The 17,163-nt window shown below is 42.8% G+C and overlaps 1 protein-coding gene across 2 annotated transcripts in view; it reads left to right on the top strand.

Annotated features, from left to right (window-relative positions):
- TBXAS1 (thromboxane A synthase 1) overlaps positions 1–17,163 on the top strand; it is a 145,659-nt gene that overhangs the window by 27,508 nt on the left and 100,988 nt on the right. For both annotated transcript variants that reach the window (XM_028489703.1, XM_028489704.1), the window contains exons 2-3: positions 10,009–10,102; positions 12,830–12,882. In XM_028489703.1, coding sequence (XP_028345504.1) covers positions 10,009–10,102; positions 12,830–12,882 — 147 coding nt within the window. The remainder of the gene's footprint in view (positions 1–10,008; positions 10,103–12,829; positions 12,883–17,163) is intronic.

Below are 17,163 nucleotides of genomic sequence, written 5' to 3'. Positions count from 1 at the left end.
AATGACTGTTACTTAATTTCATGGATAGAGATGGACAGAATTAAAAAGCAATGGGAAAGCCTTTCAACTCCAAAATATCCGTCCCACTGAGTTTTGCTTGTGTGCATCTTACAGCACATTTTATATTCAGAAGTCTCCTATTAGAATGCAACTATCAGACAACGAAAGTACTACATTTCAAAATGTGTGGGATGCAGCTAAAGAAGTAATAAGAGGGAGATTTATATCCTTAAAAGCATTTATTAAAAATAAAATAATATTGAAAATAAGTGAGCCAAAATGTTAAGAAGCTAAAGGAGGGACTTCCCTTGTGGCACAGTGGTTAAGAATCCGCCTGCCAATGCAGGTGACATGGTTCAAGCCCTGGTCCAGGAAGATCCTACATGCTGAGGAGCAACTAAGCCCATGTGCCACAACTACTGAGCCTGCGCTCTAGAGCCTGTGACCTATAACTACTGAGCCCGCGTGCCACAACTACTGAAGCCCGTGCACCTAGAGCCCGTGCTCCACAACAAGAGAAACCACTGTAACGAGAAGCCCACACACCGCCATGAAGAGTAGCCCCTGCTCGCCACAACTAGAAAAAGCCCTCGCCCAGCAAAAATAAAATAAATAAATTTATTTTTTAAAAAAAGAAGCTAGGGCTTCCCTGGTGGTGCAGTGGTTGAGGGTCCGCCTGCTGATGCAGGGGGCGCGGGTTTGTGCCCCGGTCCGGGAGGATCCCGCATGCCGCGGAGCGGCTGGGCCCGCTAAACGAAAACACATACACACACACACACACACACAAAACAAAGAGTAAACCCAAAGAAAATAGTAGGAAGATCATAATAAAAAACGAGCATAAAATAATGAACTAGACAACAGCAAAAGAGAGAAAACTAGAAACAATCAACAAAAGTAAAAAGGTTGGTGCTTTGAAAAGATTAAATAGACAAACCTATAGCAAGACTAATCAAGGAAAACTTTTCCAAGAAAACTAGGAATGGAAGAAATGTCCTTAACCCAATAAGGAATATCTGTTAAAAATCTACAGTAAAATCTTATACTTAATTTTAAAACATTAGATACATCCCCATAGAGTCAGAAATAAGAAAAAGATGTTCTCTCTTACTGTATCTTTTAAACACTGTACTAAAGGTCACAGCCAATGTGATAAGAAAAGAAAATGAAAAGTGAGACAAAAGGATTAGAAAAACAAAGAGAACAAACTGATATTATTTGCAAAAAATTGAATTGTCAGCATAAGATATCAAAGAGAATCCACATGTAAACCAGAAGAACTAATAAGAAAGTTTAGCAGGATCATGATTACAAGATGGGCATAAAAAAACAAATGGTGTTCGTACACATGAGCAATAAAAATAACCAATATATGTAAACAGCAAAAAGATACTCTCTGAGCATAAAATTACAAAACGTTACTAAGACAGAGAGTGACTCAATGGAGAGATATAACATATACACAGATAAGAAGACTCAGTGTTGTAATAACATTGGTACTAATTTATAAATTTAATGCAATTCCAATAAAAATTCCAACAGGATTTTTCATCAAACTAGACATTCTAAAATTAATATGAGAAAGTAAGATATACTTTCTCTATACTATATGCTCTCTACACAAAAAGGTGTAATAGAGTTATAATAGTGAGGCATTGGCATAAGTCAGACAAATGGGTCAGAATAGACTCAAGCACCTGCCTTACGGAGGTGTATGATGGAGGCAGCATTATAAATCACTGGGCAGAGAGGGGTGGTGCAGCAAGCGCACTGTCTCTTTGCCAACCCTTTATAGAGGTGCACTCAGCTGTGGGGCAGGGTTATTTTTCCCAGGGTCCCAATGACTTATCTGTTCTGATGGGCCACCTCTTACTGTAGAACCTGGCTTAACACATCATCCTCTGATGATTGATTTGGCTTCTCAAGTACCTGAAAAGGAGGTGCTCTGAGTAGATACATCAGTTTCTTGTTCCTGGGAAAGGACACCTACTCTTATAAATTAGTTAATGAACATTCTGGTTTGCAGGTTATATCTTAGGAGCTAACCTAACTGCTACTAACTGACACATGAATGAATGTACACTAGATGGTTTCCAGCCCTGAGAGCAAGGTCAAGAGAGGGCACTGAACATGAAGATGAGGATGTGAAAAGCAAGATGAGGTGCTAAAAGGGGAACTGAGAAGACCTCATATGGAAACTCTATTTCCAAGAACTCCTGTCTTGAGGCATGACTGAAGCAATTTCTATATAGTTTCTTTAATTGTCGTTGTAGGGGAAGAATGGGGCAAGGAAGAAGGAAACAGAACTTACAGTCAACTAACAAGACTGTAGCTAGTTATTTTCTAAACAAAGTCTGTTCAGAATTCATCTGCTAATCCTCCTCTCCCTGCCCAAATATGTGCTTGGAGTCAACTCACAGTCACCTATTGTTGACTGCTCATTTCCCAACTAATTCTTTAACCAATTGGTGTAGCACAATTCTGCCTGCCACCTAGATAAACTGTGGTGGGAATAAAGGGGAAAAAGAAAGAATAATTTCAAAGTTGGAAAATATTTTTTAAGTTGGAGGACAAGGGATGGCAAAAAATGTTCTCTCTCTCTCTCTAGGAATGAAAATAAATGCAGACATGGAGATATACTGATGTGTCTACAAAATTTGGAAAAACTTTATGAGGGTGTTTGGTGAAATGGATACACTGACACTGAGACTAAGTGGGACAAACTCTCTGGAAAGCAATTTGGCATTGCATGCCAGTGTTTAAAACCAGTGACTCAGGAATTTCAGATCTGGATAAGCTTCATGGGTAAAGTGCCAGAAAAGCTTGATGCATAGAGATGTTCATTGTTGTGGCATAACTTAAATTAACTAAAAAATTGAAAATACCCTAAATATGTAACAATAAAAATAGTTTAGTAAATTATGATATGTCCACAAGAGGAATATATAGCCATAAAAATAATATTCATAAAGGATTCATAACATGGAGATTTTTTTTCCTTATGGTAAATGGAAAAAGTGGAAATATAGAGAAACAGAAAAAAATTATAGAGAACAGGATCTCAGATATATAAAAAATATGCTCAGAAAAAACTACAATTATAATAAAATGAGGGTAGGCTTTCTCCCTAATATTTCTAGATTTTTTAGCTCAGATTTCTGTCAAGCATTTCAAGATTCATTTTCTGGAAAGCTAGCAAACCTCATCTGCAGCTCCCATGTCTTAAAATCTTTTGAAGAGGCAAAAATTTAAGCCCTTGTCTAATAACGTTTCTGATGTGGTCACAACCTTTTATGGAATTGCTGGCAAAGCCTTTAATGGTCATGCATGTCACCAAGCATAGAGTAACCATGACAAAGGGCTTTTCTTCTTCAAAGTTGGGACAGGTGGGTTATCTCGCAACCCCCAGGCTTTACCTCCTCCTGGAACACCGTGATTTTTATCCCAGGAAAACTGATATTTGCCAAAAGAATCTTTCACCATTTCAAAAATATAAATAGCCGCTGAAATTTCCAAAAGCAGCTCACTAAGTAGACATTCTTTGATAGGGATTGTGAAGACATAATGAATGGGCTGAGGAACTGGCTGTTCCCAGAAGCACACAAGAGAGAAGCCAACTCCTCTATGGCCGCTGCTTAAGATACACAACGAGGGACTCTTGGAGGACAAGCCATCGTTTGGCTCTTTTCTACTTTGGCTCCAACCTCAATCAGTTCACCTCTTTAATACACAATTTATCAAAATGTCCCCCAATTTATCAAGAGCGGCTTCTTGGGCTAAGCGATGGGCTGACCACTCTTGTTGAATGCATCAAGAAAGGGCTTTGTCTTGGGGAAGACAAAGTATTGGGGAATTTCTTATGTTGAAAATGATCCCATGTGGTTCCATTTATTTTGAGAATGGACAGTAGAAGAAGCATCACTGGTACTGCAGGATTTGTATCCTATAGGGATAACTGACTACTCTGGTTGTAGAAGTAAAACCAGAGGATGCTATCTGAAGCTACTACATATCCTTTCCGTTGTCGTTTTCCAACTTAAGTATCCTTAATGTAAACAATGATAGATGTTCATGTTCATAATTGTGGAATACACTTGCATTAGTTCCCATCAAAGAGAAGCTATTCTAAAAATCACAACATGGTGGCTGCATGATGTCTGCATATTACCTCATTTACTAGCATCCCTGGCCACCAGCACTTTTTTGATGGCTCAGGACTTAATGGCCCAATTTGACATAAAAAATAAATTTCTTTCACAATGACAATTAAAAAAAATAATATATGTATTTATTTATCTTTGGCTGTGTTGGGTCTTCGTTGCTGCGCGCGGGCTTTCTCCAGTTGCGGCGAGCAGGGGCTATTCTTCGTTGTGGCGCGTGGGCTTCTCATTGTGGTGGCCTCTCCTGCTGTGGAGCACGGGCTCCAGGCATGCGGGCTCTAGAGCGCAGGCTCAGCAGTTGCAGAGCACGGGCTCAGCTGCTCCACGGCATGTGGGATCCTCCCGGCCCGGGGCTCAAACCTGTGTCCCCTGCATTGGCAGGCGGATTCTTAACCACTGTGCCACCAGGGAAGCCCCCCACAATGACAATTTTTAACGTAACAGGAGACATTAAAAAAAATTTTTTTTTCATTGACTCTCTAAAACTCATTCAAGGGTATTCCTGGTGTACCAGTTTCCTAGAGCTGCCATAACAAAGTAACACAAACTGGGCTGAAAATACCAGAGTTTGTTGTCTCACAGTTCTGGAAGCCAGAAGTCTGAAATCAAGGTTTTTGCAGGACCATGTTCCCTCTGAAATCTGTAGGGAACAATCCTTCCTTGTCTCTTCCTAGCTTCCAGCGGTTTACTGACAATCTTTGGCGTTTCCTGGCTTGCAGCCATGTAACTCCAATCTCTGCCTTTGTCATCACATGGCATTCTCCCTGTGTCTCCATGTTTCACATGGCATCCTCTTATGAGGACACCAGCCGTAATGGATTAGGGGTCCACTCTACTTCAGTATGACCTCATCTCTAATTACATTTGCAGCCACCCTCTCTCCAAATAAGGTAATATTCTGAGATACTGGGGGTTAGGACTTCCACTTATTTTACGGGGTTGCGGCGGGGGGGTTGACACAATTCAACCCCTAACTCCTGAAGTCCATGGATTCTGGTTTAGGAGCCTGTTGAGACAGAGAGGAGCCTGGGACCAGAGAATATGAAAGATGGATGCAGAGAAGGAAGTGGAAGCAAATGGAACCCACTTTGCAATTTTGCTCAGAAGTCTGGAGACAGTGATCTGTCCCTGCAGATTTTAGTTCAAGGCCTCTAGTTACTGATGGCAACATTTGGCCAATTCCTAGCTGAAGACGCTTAAGTTCTATACTCGACTCCAGGCTGCAAACTGAAGTTTATGGTTGTGTCCAGAACATTCTCTGCTGATGCCATATGCTTGGAAATGTCTGAATTTTGTGCAGAGACACACAGTGGTATTTTTGTAAGTGGAGTTACATAATTAGGGCATGGGCTTGCATGATAATTAGCATGTGTAATTAGGCACAGACTTCTTGTCCTTTAATTAGACAATCAAGACATCTAATTACAAAATTAAGATGTAATTACGTGGCCCAAGATCGACATATTTCTTTCTCCCCATTAGAGATTACGTTTAGAAAATAATTCACAAAAACTGGTGAAAAAATGAACTAGAAACCAGATTTGAGTTGAAGGGAGTGTTAAGTGGACTGGTAAGTCTCCTCTGGTCTTTCCTCTTACATGTGAAGGGGGTTATTTAAAACATCATAGTCTACTTGAATAACTTTTACACACTCTGCTGTCAACCTCTGGCATACACACTAATGAAGAGGAATGTTGGCATGACTAATCCATGTAATTCACACACGGCTCTTGAGTGTGGTTTGTAATTACACTTGAACGTGGACTTAACTGTGATGTCCTGGGGATTCATTCAAACCCAATAATGCAGCTATATGGTGGAAACTTTGGTCGGGAGAGCTGGGAGGAGAACCCGCTTTCCCTTTCTGCCCCGGCTTGGCTCTCCCTGTGGCCACTTGAAAGGTAGAGGCTTTGCTCAGAATAATACAAAACAGTTAACCTGTTGTCATTTCCCTGAATATCTGAGTATTCATTGAAATGTTCTTATTTTAAGTGCTCCTTATTAGACAGCAGGCAGCAAAGGGGAAGGTCCCAGTCTACAGCAAACATTCCATCTTTCTAATGATAAGTGAGTCTTGGAGCAGTGGGTTTTTTTAAGTTGCAGTACTCCTATGAAATCTGGCTATATGAATATTCTCTATATTTTTCCTTGCTCTTAAAGTGAGATTTGGCTGATCTTTGCATGATGCTAAACACCCAGTTTGACTCATTAATTTTTCTGAACTAACTGAACTTTTGACCTAATTGGCTGGCTGATTAAAAAATAATATATGTATTTATTTATTTTTGGCTGTGTTGGGTCTTCGTTGCTGCGCGCGGGCTTTCTCCAGTTGCGGCGAGCAGGGGCTATTCTTCGTTGTGGCGCGTGGGCTTCTCATTGTGGTGGCCTCTCCTGCTGTGGAGCACGGGCTCCAGGCATGCGGGCTCTAGAGCGCAGGCTCAGCAGTTGCAGAGCACGGGCTCAGCTGCTCCACGGCATGTGGGATCCTCCCGGCCCGGGGCTCAAACCTGTGTCCCCTGCATTGGCAGGCGGATTCTTAACCACTGTGCCACCAGGGAAGCCCCCCACAATGACAATTTTTAACGTAACAGGAGACATTAAAAAAAATTTTTTTTTCATTGACTCTCTAAAACTCATTCAAGGGTATTCCTGGTGTACCAGTTTCCTAGAGCTGCCATAACAAAGTAACACAAACTGGGCTGAAAATACCAGAGTTTGTTGTCTCACAGTTCTGGAAGCCAGAAGTCTGAAATCAAGGTTTTTGCAGGACCATGTTCCCTCTGAAATCTGTAGGGAACAATCCTTCCTTGTCTCTTCCTAGCTTCCAGCGGTTTACTGACAATCTTTGGCGTTTCCTGGCTTGCAGCCATGTAACTCCAATCTCTGCCTTTGTCATCACATGGCATTCTCCCTGTGTCTCCATGTTTCACATGGCATCCTCTTATGAGGACACCAGCCGTAATGGATTAGGGGTCCACTCTACTTCAGTATGACCTCATCTCTAATTACATTTGCAGCCACCCTCTCTCCAAATAAGGTAATATTCTGAGATACTGGGGGTTAGGACTTCAACTTATTTTACGGGGTTGCGGCGGGGGGGTTGACACAATTCAACCCCTAACTCCTGAAGTCCATGGATTCTGGTTTAGGAGCCTGTTGAGACAGAGAGGAGCCTGGGACCAGAGAATATGAAAGATGGATGCAGAGAAGGAAGTGGAAGCAAATGGAACCCACTTTGCAATTTTGCTCAGAAGTCTGGAGACAGTGATCTGTCCCTGCAGATTTTAGTTCAAGGCCTCTAGTTACTGATGGCAACATTTGGCCAATTCCTAGCTGAAGACGCTTAAGTTCTATACTCGACTCCAGGCTGCAAACTGAAGTTTATGGTTGTGTCCAGAACATTCTCTGCTGATGCCATATGCTTGGAAATGTCTGAATTTTGTGCAGAGACACACAGTGGTATTTTTGTAAGTGGAGTTACATAATTAGGGCATGGGCTTGCATGATAATTAGCATGTGTAATTAGGCACAGACTTCTTGTCCTTTAATTAGACAATCAAGACATCTAATTACAAAATTAAGATGTAATTACGTGGCCCAAGATCGACATATTTCTTTCTCCCCATTAGAGATTATGTTTAGAAAATAATTCACAAAAACTGATGAAAAAATGAACTAGAAACCAGATTTGAGTTGAAGGGAGTGTTAAGTGGACTGGTAAGTCTCCTCTGGTCTTTCCTCTTACATGTGAAGGGGGTTATTTAAAACATCATAGTCTACTTGAATAACTTTTACACACTCTGCTGTCAACCTCTGGCATACACACTAATGAAGAGGAATGTTGGCATGACTAATCCATGTAATTCACACACGGCTCTTGAGTGTGGTTTGTAATTACACTTGAACGTGGACTTAACTGTGATGTCCTGGGGATTCATTCAAACCCAATAATGCAGCTATATGGTGGAAACTTTGGTCGGGAGAGCTGGGAGGAGAACCCGCTTTCCCTTTCTGCCCCGGCTTGGCTCTCCCTGTGGCCACTTGAAAGGTAGAGGCTTTGCTCAGAATAACACAAAACAGTTAACCTGTTGTCATTTCCCTGAATATATGAGTATTCATTGAAATGTTCTTAATTTAAGTGCTCCTTAGTAGACAGCAGGCAGCAAAGGGGAATTACACTTGAACGTGGACTTAACTGTGATGTCCTGGGGATTCATTCAAACCCAATAATGCAGCTATATGGTGGAAACTTTGGTCGGGAGAGCTGGGAGGAGAACCCGCTTTCCCTTTCTGCCCCGGCTTGGCTCTCCCTGTGGCCACTTGAAAGGTAGAGGCTTTGCTCAGAATAATACAAAACAGTTAACCTGTTGTCATTTCCCTGAATATCTGAGTATTCATTGAAATGTTCTTATTTTAAGTGCTCCTTATTAGACAGCAGGCAGCAAAGGGGAAGGTCCCAGTCTACAGCAAACATTCCATCTTTCTAATGATAAGTGAGTCTTGGAGCAGTGGGTTTTTTTAAGTTGCAGTACTCCTATGAAATCTGGCTATATGAATATTCTCTATATTTTTCCTTGCTCTTAAAGTGAGATTTGGCTGATCTTTGCATGATGCTAAACACCCAGACTCATTAATTTTTCTGAACTAACTGAACTTTTGACCTAATTGGCTGGCTGATTAGGGATTACAGCCATATGTCCAGGTTTTTCTAAGCCAATTCTGACTTTCACTATGTTATCCCTCTGTTCCCATAAACTGTTGAAATATCCTAGTAATTCCAATGTTTTGACAGCCACACTGCACTTCTCAGACTGCCGCTTTCTCCTGGAAAGTGGCACGGAAATCTGTCGGCCCACGTTCCCTGATTTGGGGTAAGGAAAATATGCTTCCCATATGGTTTCAGGCCATGAAAACAGACATAAAGAGTTTGTAAGTGGTTGGTGATGAGGTCTTGTCTCCATGGTGTGTCCCTTCCATCCCTATTTTTTATGTTTCTCTATTAGGCCATGGAATGTGATGAGGGATAAATTATGTCCAGGGGTCAGTTTTGACCGAGGAAAACCACGTATTTGCACAGGGAACTGATTTTTGCCATTGTTACTTTTTTTGCTTTGCCTTGTAAGACAATTGTTCACGGTGGATTTAAAGGCCGAGGAGCTGAAGTGGGGAGAGGTTCAGTTTGGTTGGTTTTTTTGGCGGGGGGGGGGGTGTGCCCACGCTGCACGGCTTGTGGGATCTTAGTTCCCCAACGAGGGATCGAACCCGGACCCTAGGCAGTAAAATTGCTGAGTCCTAACCACTGGACCGCCAGGGAATTCCCAAGGTGCAGTTTTTTAAAAAATTTACTGGGACTTCCCTGGTGGTCCAGTGGGTAAGACTCTGCGCTCCCAATGCAGGGGGCCCGGGTTCGATCCCTGGTGGGGGAACTAGATCCCGCATGCATGCCTCAACTAAGAGTTCGCACGCCGCAAGGAAGATCCCGAGCACCTCAACTAAGACTCGGCGCAGCCTAAATAAATTAATTAATTAAACAAATTTTTAAAAAAATTACTGACGTAAATTGTACGTGGGGAAGGGGCATTTGGGCTACATCATCTCTAAGTGGACTTCCAGCTAAGAGATCTGAGGATGACTTGATCTCAAGCCTGTTAATCAGGAGGAGTTTACTGAGCTCTATTCATGCACTCCCTCACCTCTAGGCCTCCACCTCTTCAGTCCTTAGATGCTGTCAACTGGAAACTTTCTCTACCCTTACTTCTGGTGAACTCGATAATTCTGATTTCTAACAGGACCAGCAGTGTGAATGCAAACATGTGTCTTGGTTTTTAAAATGTGCTTTTCCCCTCAGGTACTCTACATCAGCATTTTCAAGACTAGAGAAGTTGGGCATCAGACATCCCAAGCCTTCTCCTTTTATTGGAAACTTGACATTTTTCCGCCAGGTAAGGGCTGCCTTCCGCTGTCTTTCGGCATAAGATGCTCTGAGCCCAGTGGAACTTTACCCACAAAGCATTGCTCTCGTCTAGGTCGCCCACACCCAGGGACGTCTATGTGCAAAGGCGCCACGGGATGAGACTTGCTCTGTATCAATTCTTATGTGATGAGAATGATCCCTCACTGATCACTCATCGATACATACTGAGTCCTGGCATCCATTCATTCATCCAAAAACCCAATTAATGAGTGTCTAAGGTGTGCCAGGCCCTGGAATGTGGAAGAAGTAGAAGTTGCCCATGCCCTAGCGCTACCATGGGTGGTAGAGATGGTAGCCGCGGTTGTCCTTCAGAGGAGAGGGAGTTCCGTCAGGGCTAGAGTCATCCTGGAGGACTTCCTGGAGAAGGGGGTCTGCAGGAGCGATAGACACAAAGACAAGGACACACACACCAGGTGGGGAGCAATGACGTGTGTGATTGCACCATGTGAGAAAAAGGGCACAGCTTGGGAAGCAGCCTGGACTAGAAAGAGGAGATTGGGGAGTGCCAGGGAACACCTCTGTATGTGTGTGTGTGTGTGTGTGTGTGTGTGTGAGAGAGAGAGAGAGAGAGACAGAGACAGAGAGAGAGAGAGACAGAGAGAGAGAGAGAGAGACAGGCAGGCTAGATCACTGACAGCCCAGAAAGGCAAGTGAAGAACTGTGCGCGTCCCATCACTGGTGCGTAGAAGTGGGGAGGGGGGACACCAAAGAGGAAGATTTCTCTGCAAGGGGGAAGATTTAGGTCAGGCCTGTAGAATCCAACTGCTGTTGAGGTCCGGATGTGAAGTGGTGAGGGCTTGGCCCCGGGTGGAGATGAGAGTGAAAGAGAAGAACAGCAGGGGCAAAATTATTAACTCTTGTGGCGAATTAGGTGTGGAGGATTCAAGGGAGAATGGCCGAATGGCCGTGAGTTGACAAAAATCAAAGGTCGGGAGGTTGGCTGGTTTAAGGAGGTGCCTTTGATTTGCCAAAGGAACATGGAAGTGGAAATGCCAGAGGGCATTTGGAGATAGGGGCCCAGGACTCTATCTTGGAAGGTTATTTTTTTTTCTCACGTTGGGTTTTCTCAGAAGCCAGATGATTTATCCTGCTAACTCCTGGGGCTGCTGCCACCAGACCCGACATCAGGAGCCTACAGATCCTGCATGTGAAGAGCCACTAAGCCAAACAAAGGCAGGAAGGACGAAATTGGGGCCAATCCTGATAATATCCCCTTAAGATCTCTTTAGGATTTCCCCACCTCTGCCCCCGGAAAGGCTGGCCCTTGGCGTTAGATAGAAAATAACATAGGCTATTTCTGTCCTTTTTCCTTCCCATCTCAGTTTCTCTTCTGTTCCTTTCTGTCCCTTTCTCAGTCCAACACCCCTTTCCACTCTTTATTGCTGTTTCTCTCTTCCCAGCGTTTTTTTAAAACACCTCCTTCTCTCCTCTCTAGCTCAGGGGTGGCCAGGCCACAACTTTCAGCCCACAAACAGCATCTCATCAAGGCTCCCCATGAGCTCCTTGGAGCAAGTGTGAAGACATTCCTAAGTACCAGGACAACAAACCAGACAGGAAATTAGAGCAAATAAATGTCACATATTTCTGGGGGGAAATGATCAGTTGCCTTCAGTCGAGTAATTTAGCCTCAACATTTTGAGGAAAGCTGTATCCCCGTCGATGTGACAAGAACACTGTGCCCTGCCTCTGGATAATTCCCACATATGCTCCTTTTCTGCTCGTCATACTTGTAGCTGCAAACCCTGCCATGTTCTTGCTAGAACATAGTTATTTCACTGACCGTTTCTACAGCCACATGAGCTTTCCTTGATAGACGGCAAGCTTAGACGGCGTAGCTACATTTAATGAGCTTGGGACGGATTTCCATTAAGGGCATCCACCTCTTCTACCCCCCAACTCTCTACTCTCACCCACACGTTGTATATCTGCCTGACCACTCCATTCCCACGGCACAAGTCTAGAGCGTTTTCCTCTCCTCTGGCTCCATTCCAACCCGAGAATATTTTCATGTTTACTTCTTTCCCACAACACGATGGATCCGACCATCTCCAAGCCTTCACCCATACCATCCCCCTGTGTATATCTGCACACATACTCCACCCCTACAGCACAATGGGTCTAGCATTTTCTGACCCTCTACCCCTACTCCACCCTATGTATGTCTCCAGGAATCCTCCTTTCCCACCCCAAAGTGTGTCTAATATATAAAGTCGCTCTAAGGTTCTTATGCTTTGAATAAACTGATTTTAGTTAAAATTTAACTTGGATCATAATTCAGAATTTGTGATAATTTGGGTACACTCAGCAGACGTTTACGCATATAGTGGCTGTGAAAAGCGGCTTCGCCCCAAATAATAATAATATAAACCGGATTGCAGAGGAGAATGTGAACATAGTGGAGAAAGCAACAATTTTCAAATATTTTAGCAGCAATTATACAAATACCGGATAAGTACAGATGATCTCTCCTGTCCATTAAAGCAGAGCCGACTGAGACTTCCTCTTGGCAATATTGTTTTTTCACGCAACTAGTTTATTCTAATACTCCAAAGTACTTGAAAACAATATAACTTCAATTACTTTGTATTGTTTATGTGACTGTGTTCTCACTATTCCAGACTTTCTTTCTGAATAAGTTTGAAAATTTGAAATGTTGTTTCATCTGATTCTTACTACAGTGCTCTGTTTTCTGCAGGGTTTCTGGGAAAGCCAGATGGAGCTCAGAAAGCAATACGGACCTCTGAGTGGGTAAGAGGGAAACTCCATTCTTCTACCATGTATTTTGATTTGTGTGTGTTGGATTGATATGGAAGGAATGACAAGAATGGGAATGTTGCGTGTGTTTATAACTTTTGAGGGTCCACAAAGCGAGGGCCCAGCAGTGTAGACAGGGCTCCTAGAGAAGACGCCAGGGGCCCCCAGTGTGCACGGTGCTATAGCCTGAAGAGCACCACCTCCCAGCCTCTAAACCCTGACCATCTGAGTCAGGCCCTGGGTGCCCTGACCACCTCTCACCACTGTGCCAAAGGTGTGCTGCAAAGGACACAATGGCCCTCCACACCTCAGTCTAATTTGCCTGGACAACCCACGGCAAGTCTTTCCCCGTGAACTTATCTAAACCTTACGTGGACCTGTTTTGTTCAACCCTATGGGTAAAATATGCTGTCAGCTATATGGCCATATAATCTATTATCTGACACAGTACACATTTGAAAGTTAAAGGGGGTGCTATTCCTAATTACCCCAGGACAACAGCAGAAACTAACAGCAGAAACTAAGACTGACCTGGATACAATGGGTCACATGGTCACCCTAATTCTCAGCCATGTAAAGTAATATAGGCCTTCCTTCCCCTTATTTTTCCTGTATTTTCTCTCTTTATGCTTCAGAGTATGCTTCTTTAAAAAGAAAATTCGAGAATCTGACAAACAAACCCATGATCAGACCATTTACCCTATTCAAGACGTAACAGACTTGAATTATATTGATTCTCAGCACACATCCTTCCACACTGGAGTCCTAGACATTTTAGTCTTTTCTCACGCAGCTTCCCTCAGCTACTGGATGGATGATTTTTGGTAGCTCTTTTCCAGATTTTCAGGTCTTTGATAACTTTTTTAGGTGCAGCAAAGTTCTGTGGTGTCCCTACTGTATATCCTAATGGGGTCCAGTGGTTTGTGAGCCCTTCTATCCATACGACATGACGCTTGTTCTCCCAGTGTTGATTTTCAAAAGGGATTCACTTGTATTCTTTTGGAAATGCCAGGAGATCCACGGTTTTGGCCGAGTTCTTCCTAGTTTGCTATCACTCTTTAGTTTACTATGTAACACTGCAAAGGGAGTACATGAAGATATTCTGCTAGATGGTCTCTGATTAGTTTGTTATTCCTGGATAACAAACTACTCCAAAATGCAGTGATTTAAACACAATAAGTTATTACTGATCATGTGCCTACGGGTTGGCTGGAATTGGCTGATCTAAGCTCGCCTGGCTGGGAAGCTCAGCTGGGCTTCCTGGCGCTTCTGCGGTTCAGCTAGGGAGGTGGATCATCTAGGCCAGGCCCAGCTGGGGCAGCTGTGCTCCACACTTGTCTCATCCTCCTTGGAATGGCAGGCAAGCCGGGGCAGGCTCTTCTCACGGTGAAGGCAAAGGGTCAAGGACAGCAAGCCCCAAAATGCAAGAACATTTTAAGTTTCTGCTAACATTCTATTGGCCAAACCAAGTTATACGGCCAAACCCAAAGTCAAGGCGGAAAGCACACTTTGCATGCCGTGAGGCCAAAGCAAGTTACTTGGCCAAGCCTGACACTGATGGAGCAGGGAGATGTATTCCTCTAAAGGAAGAGTGGGGAGATGGTGCATATTTTTAGTAATAGGGAACTCCACCTCACTCTCTAAGATCACTTTTAGCTCGGTCTTTACTTACCTTTTTTTTTTTTTTTTTTTTTTTTTTTTAGTTCATAGCTGCCTGCTTTAAGCATAGTAGGTACTCAAGAACTTATCTTTCCAACAGTCTCATTCTGCAGTTGACTTGACATTGCCCTTGGAGACCGTCTCATACATTTCTGAGACATAGCACTGACTCAGAAGGACGGTGGCTTCCCCAGAATTAGAAAAAGGCCTTCCTGAGTTTGAGTTCTAGGAATTACCTCCCTGGAGTACTTCTGTACAGATTTTCAGAGTACAGCTCTTGGGTATTTTAAAATAATTTTTAAATGTCAGATGAAGAGTTTAAATGGCACTGTATTAACTGGTGGATTATGTGGTGGTGGTGGTGGTGGTGGTGGTGGTGTGTGTGTGTGTGTGTGAGAGTGAGTGAGAGAGAGAGAGAGAGAAACAACTGATTTCCTTGACAACAGGATGTCCGATCAACTTTCACCCCCAACTTTAACAAAAGGTACCCTTTTCGTTTCAAGAAAACTTAAATCGTAGAGAATGATTTCAAGTGAGGTTGTAGAGAGAGAAATTGCAGTATCAACTCTGGTAAAAAGGGAAAAAAAATGAAAGGTGATGGCACAATTTCTTCATACAAAGCTATCAACTTTTTCTGCTTTAGAAAAAATGATGAGCCTTGAAATGCTAACTTCTTTTTCAATGTGTCCACTGCTATATTGAGAGGTACTGCAGTGGTGGGGTAAAGTCCTGCCTGAGCTCTGTAACCTGGGTGAGACTCGGTATGCTCACCTTTTCAGATGAAAGGGCTTAACTAGTCTATATTTAAGGTCCTTTCTAGCCCTAAAAATTATTTTGTTACTGCTTAAATTTGAACAAAATGGTTTCACTGACTGGGAGTGGCAAGGATGGACCATGATCAATGAAAGATCCTTCTTTTAGGAAATGATTTGGTTTGAATTGTCTTAACTTTTAGACTCCTTCTGTCATTAGGAAACATTATTGATCCCATATTGGTCCCCTTAAAATTGAAATAGTAGATTGATTCATCATTTGACAAGTGAAACCCCATGCAGTTGATGCCATACAGAGATGCATGTGTCCTTAGATGACAGGGCAGTACTATATGTTGGGAGAAAATATGGGCAGAGAGGGTCTTCTCTTCACTCTGTACCTGAAAACCAAACCTGATGTTATTTATGCTTATTATCTGTTGTCACCATAGCAACTCAGTCAGAGTTTGGGTCCCCAAACTGGAAACCTGCTTCTTCCCCTTTTCCCTTTCCTGCTTTGAGGAAGGTAGTGCTGGAGAAGCTTTCTGCTGAGAGGGGTTGACAGAACCAATGTTTATTACCATCACCACGACCACCACTGAGAATCCAGTGTCTTCACCAAGTGTCTAATTATGCCGCCTGCTTTGCTAGGCGCTGTGCAAATAAAACTATGCACGTTGTCTCTGGCTCCTTTGAACTTGACTGTGAAGCAGGAGGGCTGGCATGCACACCTATACAACTTTTCTTCACAATTCATGATTAGAACGCTCTTGAACTGCATGTTAGTTCAGTAGCCCCCTCCCTTACCCTCGAGGGGTATGTCCCAAGACCCCCAGTGGATGCCTGAAACCGCAGATAGTATTGAACCCTATGTAAATCATGCTTTTCCTGTACATACACACCAATGATAAAGTTTAATTTATAAATTAGGCGCAGTAAGGATTAACAACAACAATAATAGAACAACTATAACAATATATTGTAATAAAAGTTATGTGAATGTGGTCTCTCTCTCTCTCTCTCTCTCAGAATACCTTACTGTACAAATTTAATGCCTTTTCCATCTTAACTAAGCACTTATCAGGCACTGTGGCCATATCTTTTACGGTTTGTGGTGTGGCAGCAAAACTAGCAGAAATTTCTTTTTCCTTCTTCACAATTTCATGGACGGAAGATTCGTTCTTACTGTAGATCTTGGCAACCTCCGCATATGATTTTTTTTTCTTTCCTTATTAAGTGGAGAACTTCCACCTTTTCACTGAAAGGAAACACTTTATAGCTTCTCTTTGGCATATCCAAATTGTCAGCATCATTACTCTTGTACCGTAGGGCTGTTATTAAGTAAAATAAGGGCTACTTGAACACAAGCACTGAGATACCACGACAGTCGATCTGAAAACTGATTTGGCTACTAAGTGACCAATGGGTGGGTAGGATATGCTGGACAAAGGGATGATTCACATCCTGGGCGAGTGGAGTTTTATGGCAGGAGATTTTATCACACTGCTGAGAACATTTTAACACTTAACCATTGAACACTTATGAAGTGTTTATTTCTGGAATTTTCCACTTAATATTTTTGGACCACAGTTGACCACAGGTAACTGAAACCAGGGAAAGCAAAACTGCAGGTGAGGGGGGACTAATGTACCCCTGGCAACATAATATGAGGAAAGAAAGGCTTTACTGCTTTAGATAACTTTCAGTTAATGATTACTTGTTAACTCCTTCAGTCTGAGACTGAGCCCCAAACTGGATTTATATTCCTTCCCAAACCCTAAAAGAAGAGTATCAACATAATCATCATACATTTGTGATTGAGTGTAAACAGGATAGAGATTATGTTCCCTCCGATTCGTGACTG

This window comes from Physeter macrocephalus, chromosome 5 (genome assembly GCF_002837175.3).
Source record: "Physeter macrocephalus isolate SW-GA chromosome 5, ASM283717v5, whole genome shotgun sequence".
Taxonomy (NCBI): domain Eukaryota; kingdom Metazoa; phylum Chordata; class Mammalia; order Artiodactyla; family Physeteridae; genus Physeter; species Physeter macrocephalus.
The sequence above is the reverse complement of the archived record's forward strand: the minus strand, read 5'-3'. Positions and strand labels throughout refer to the sequence as shown.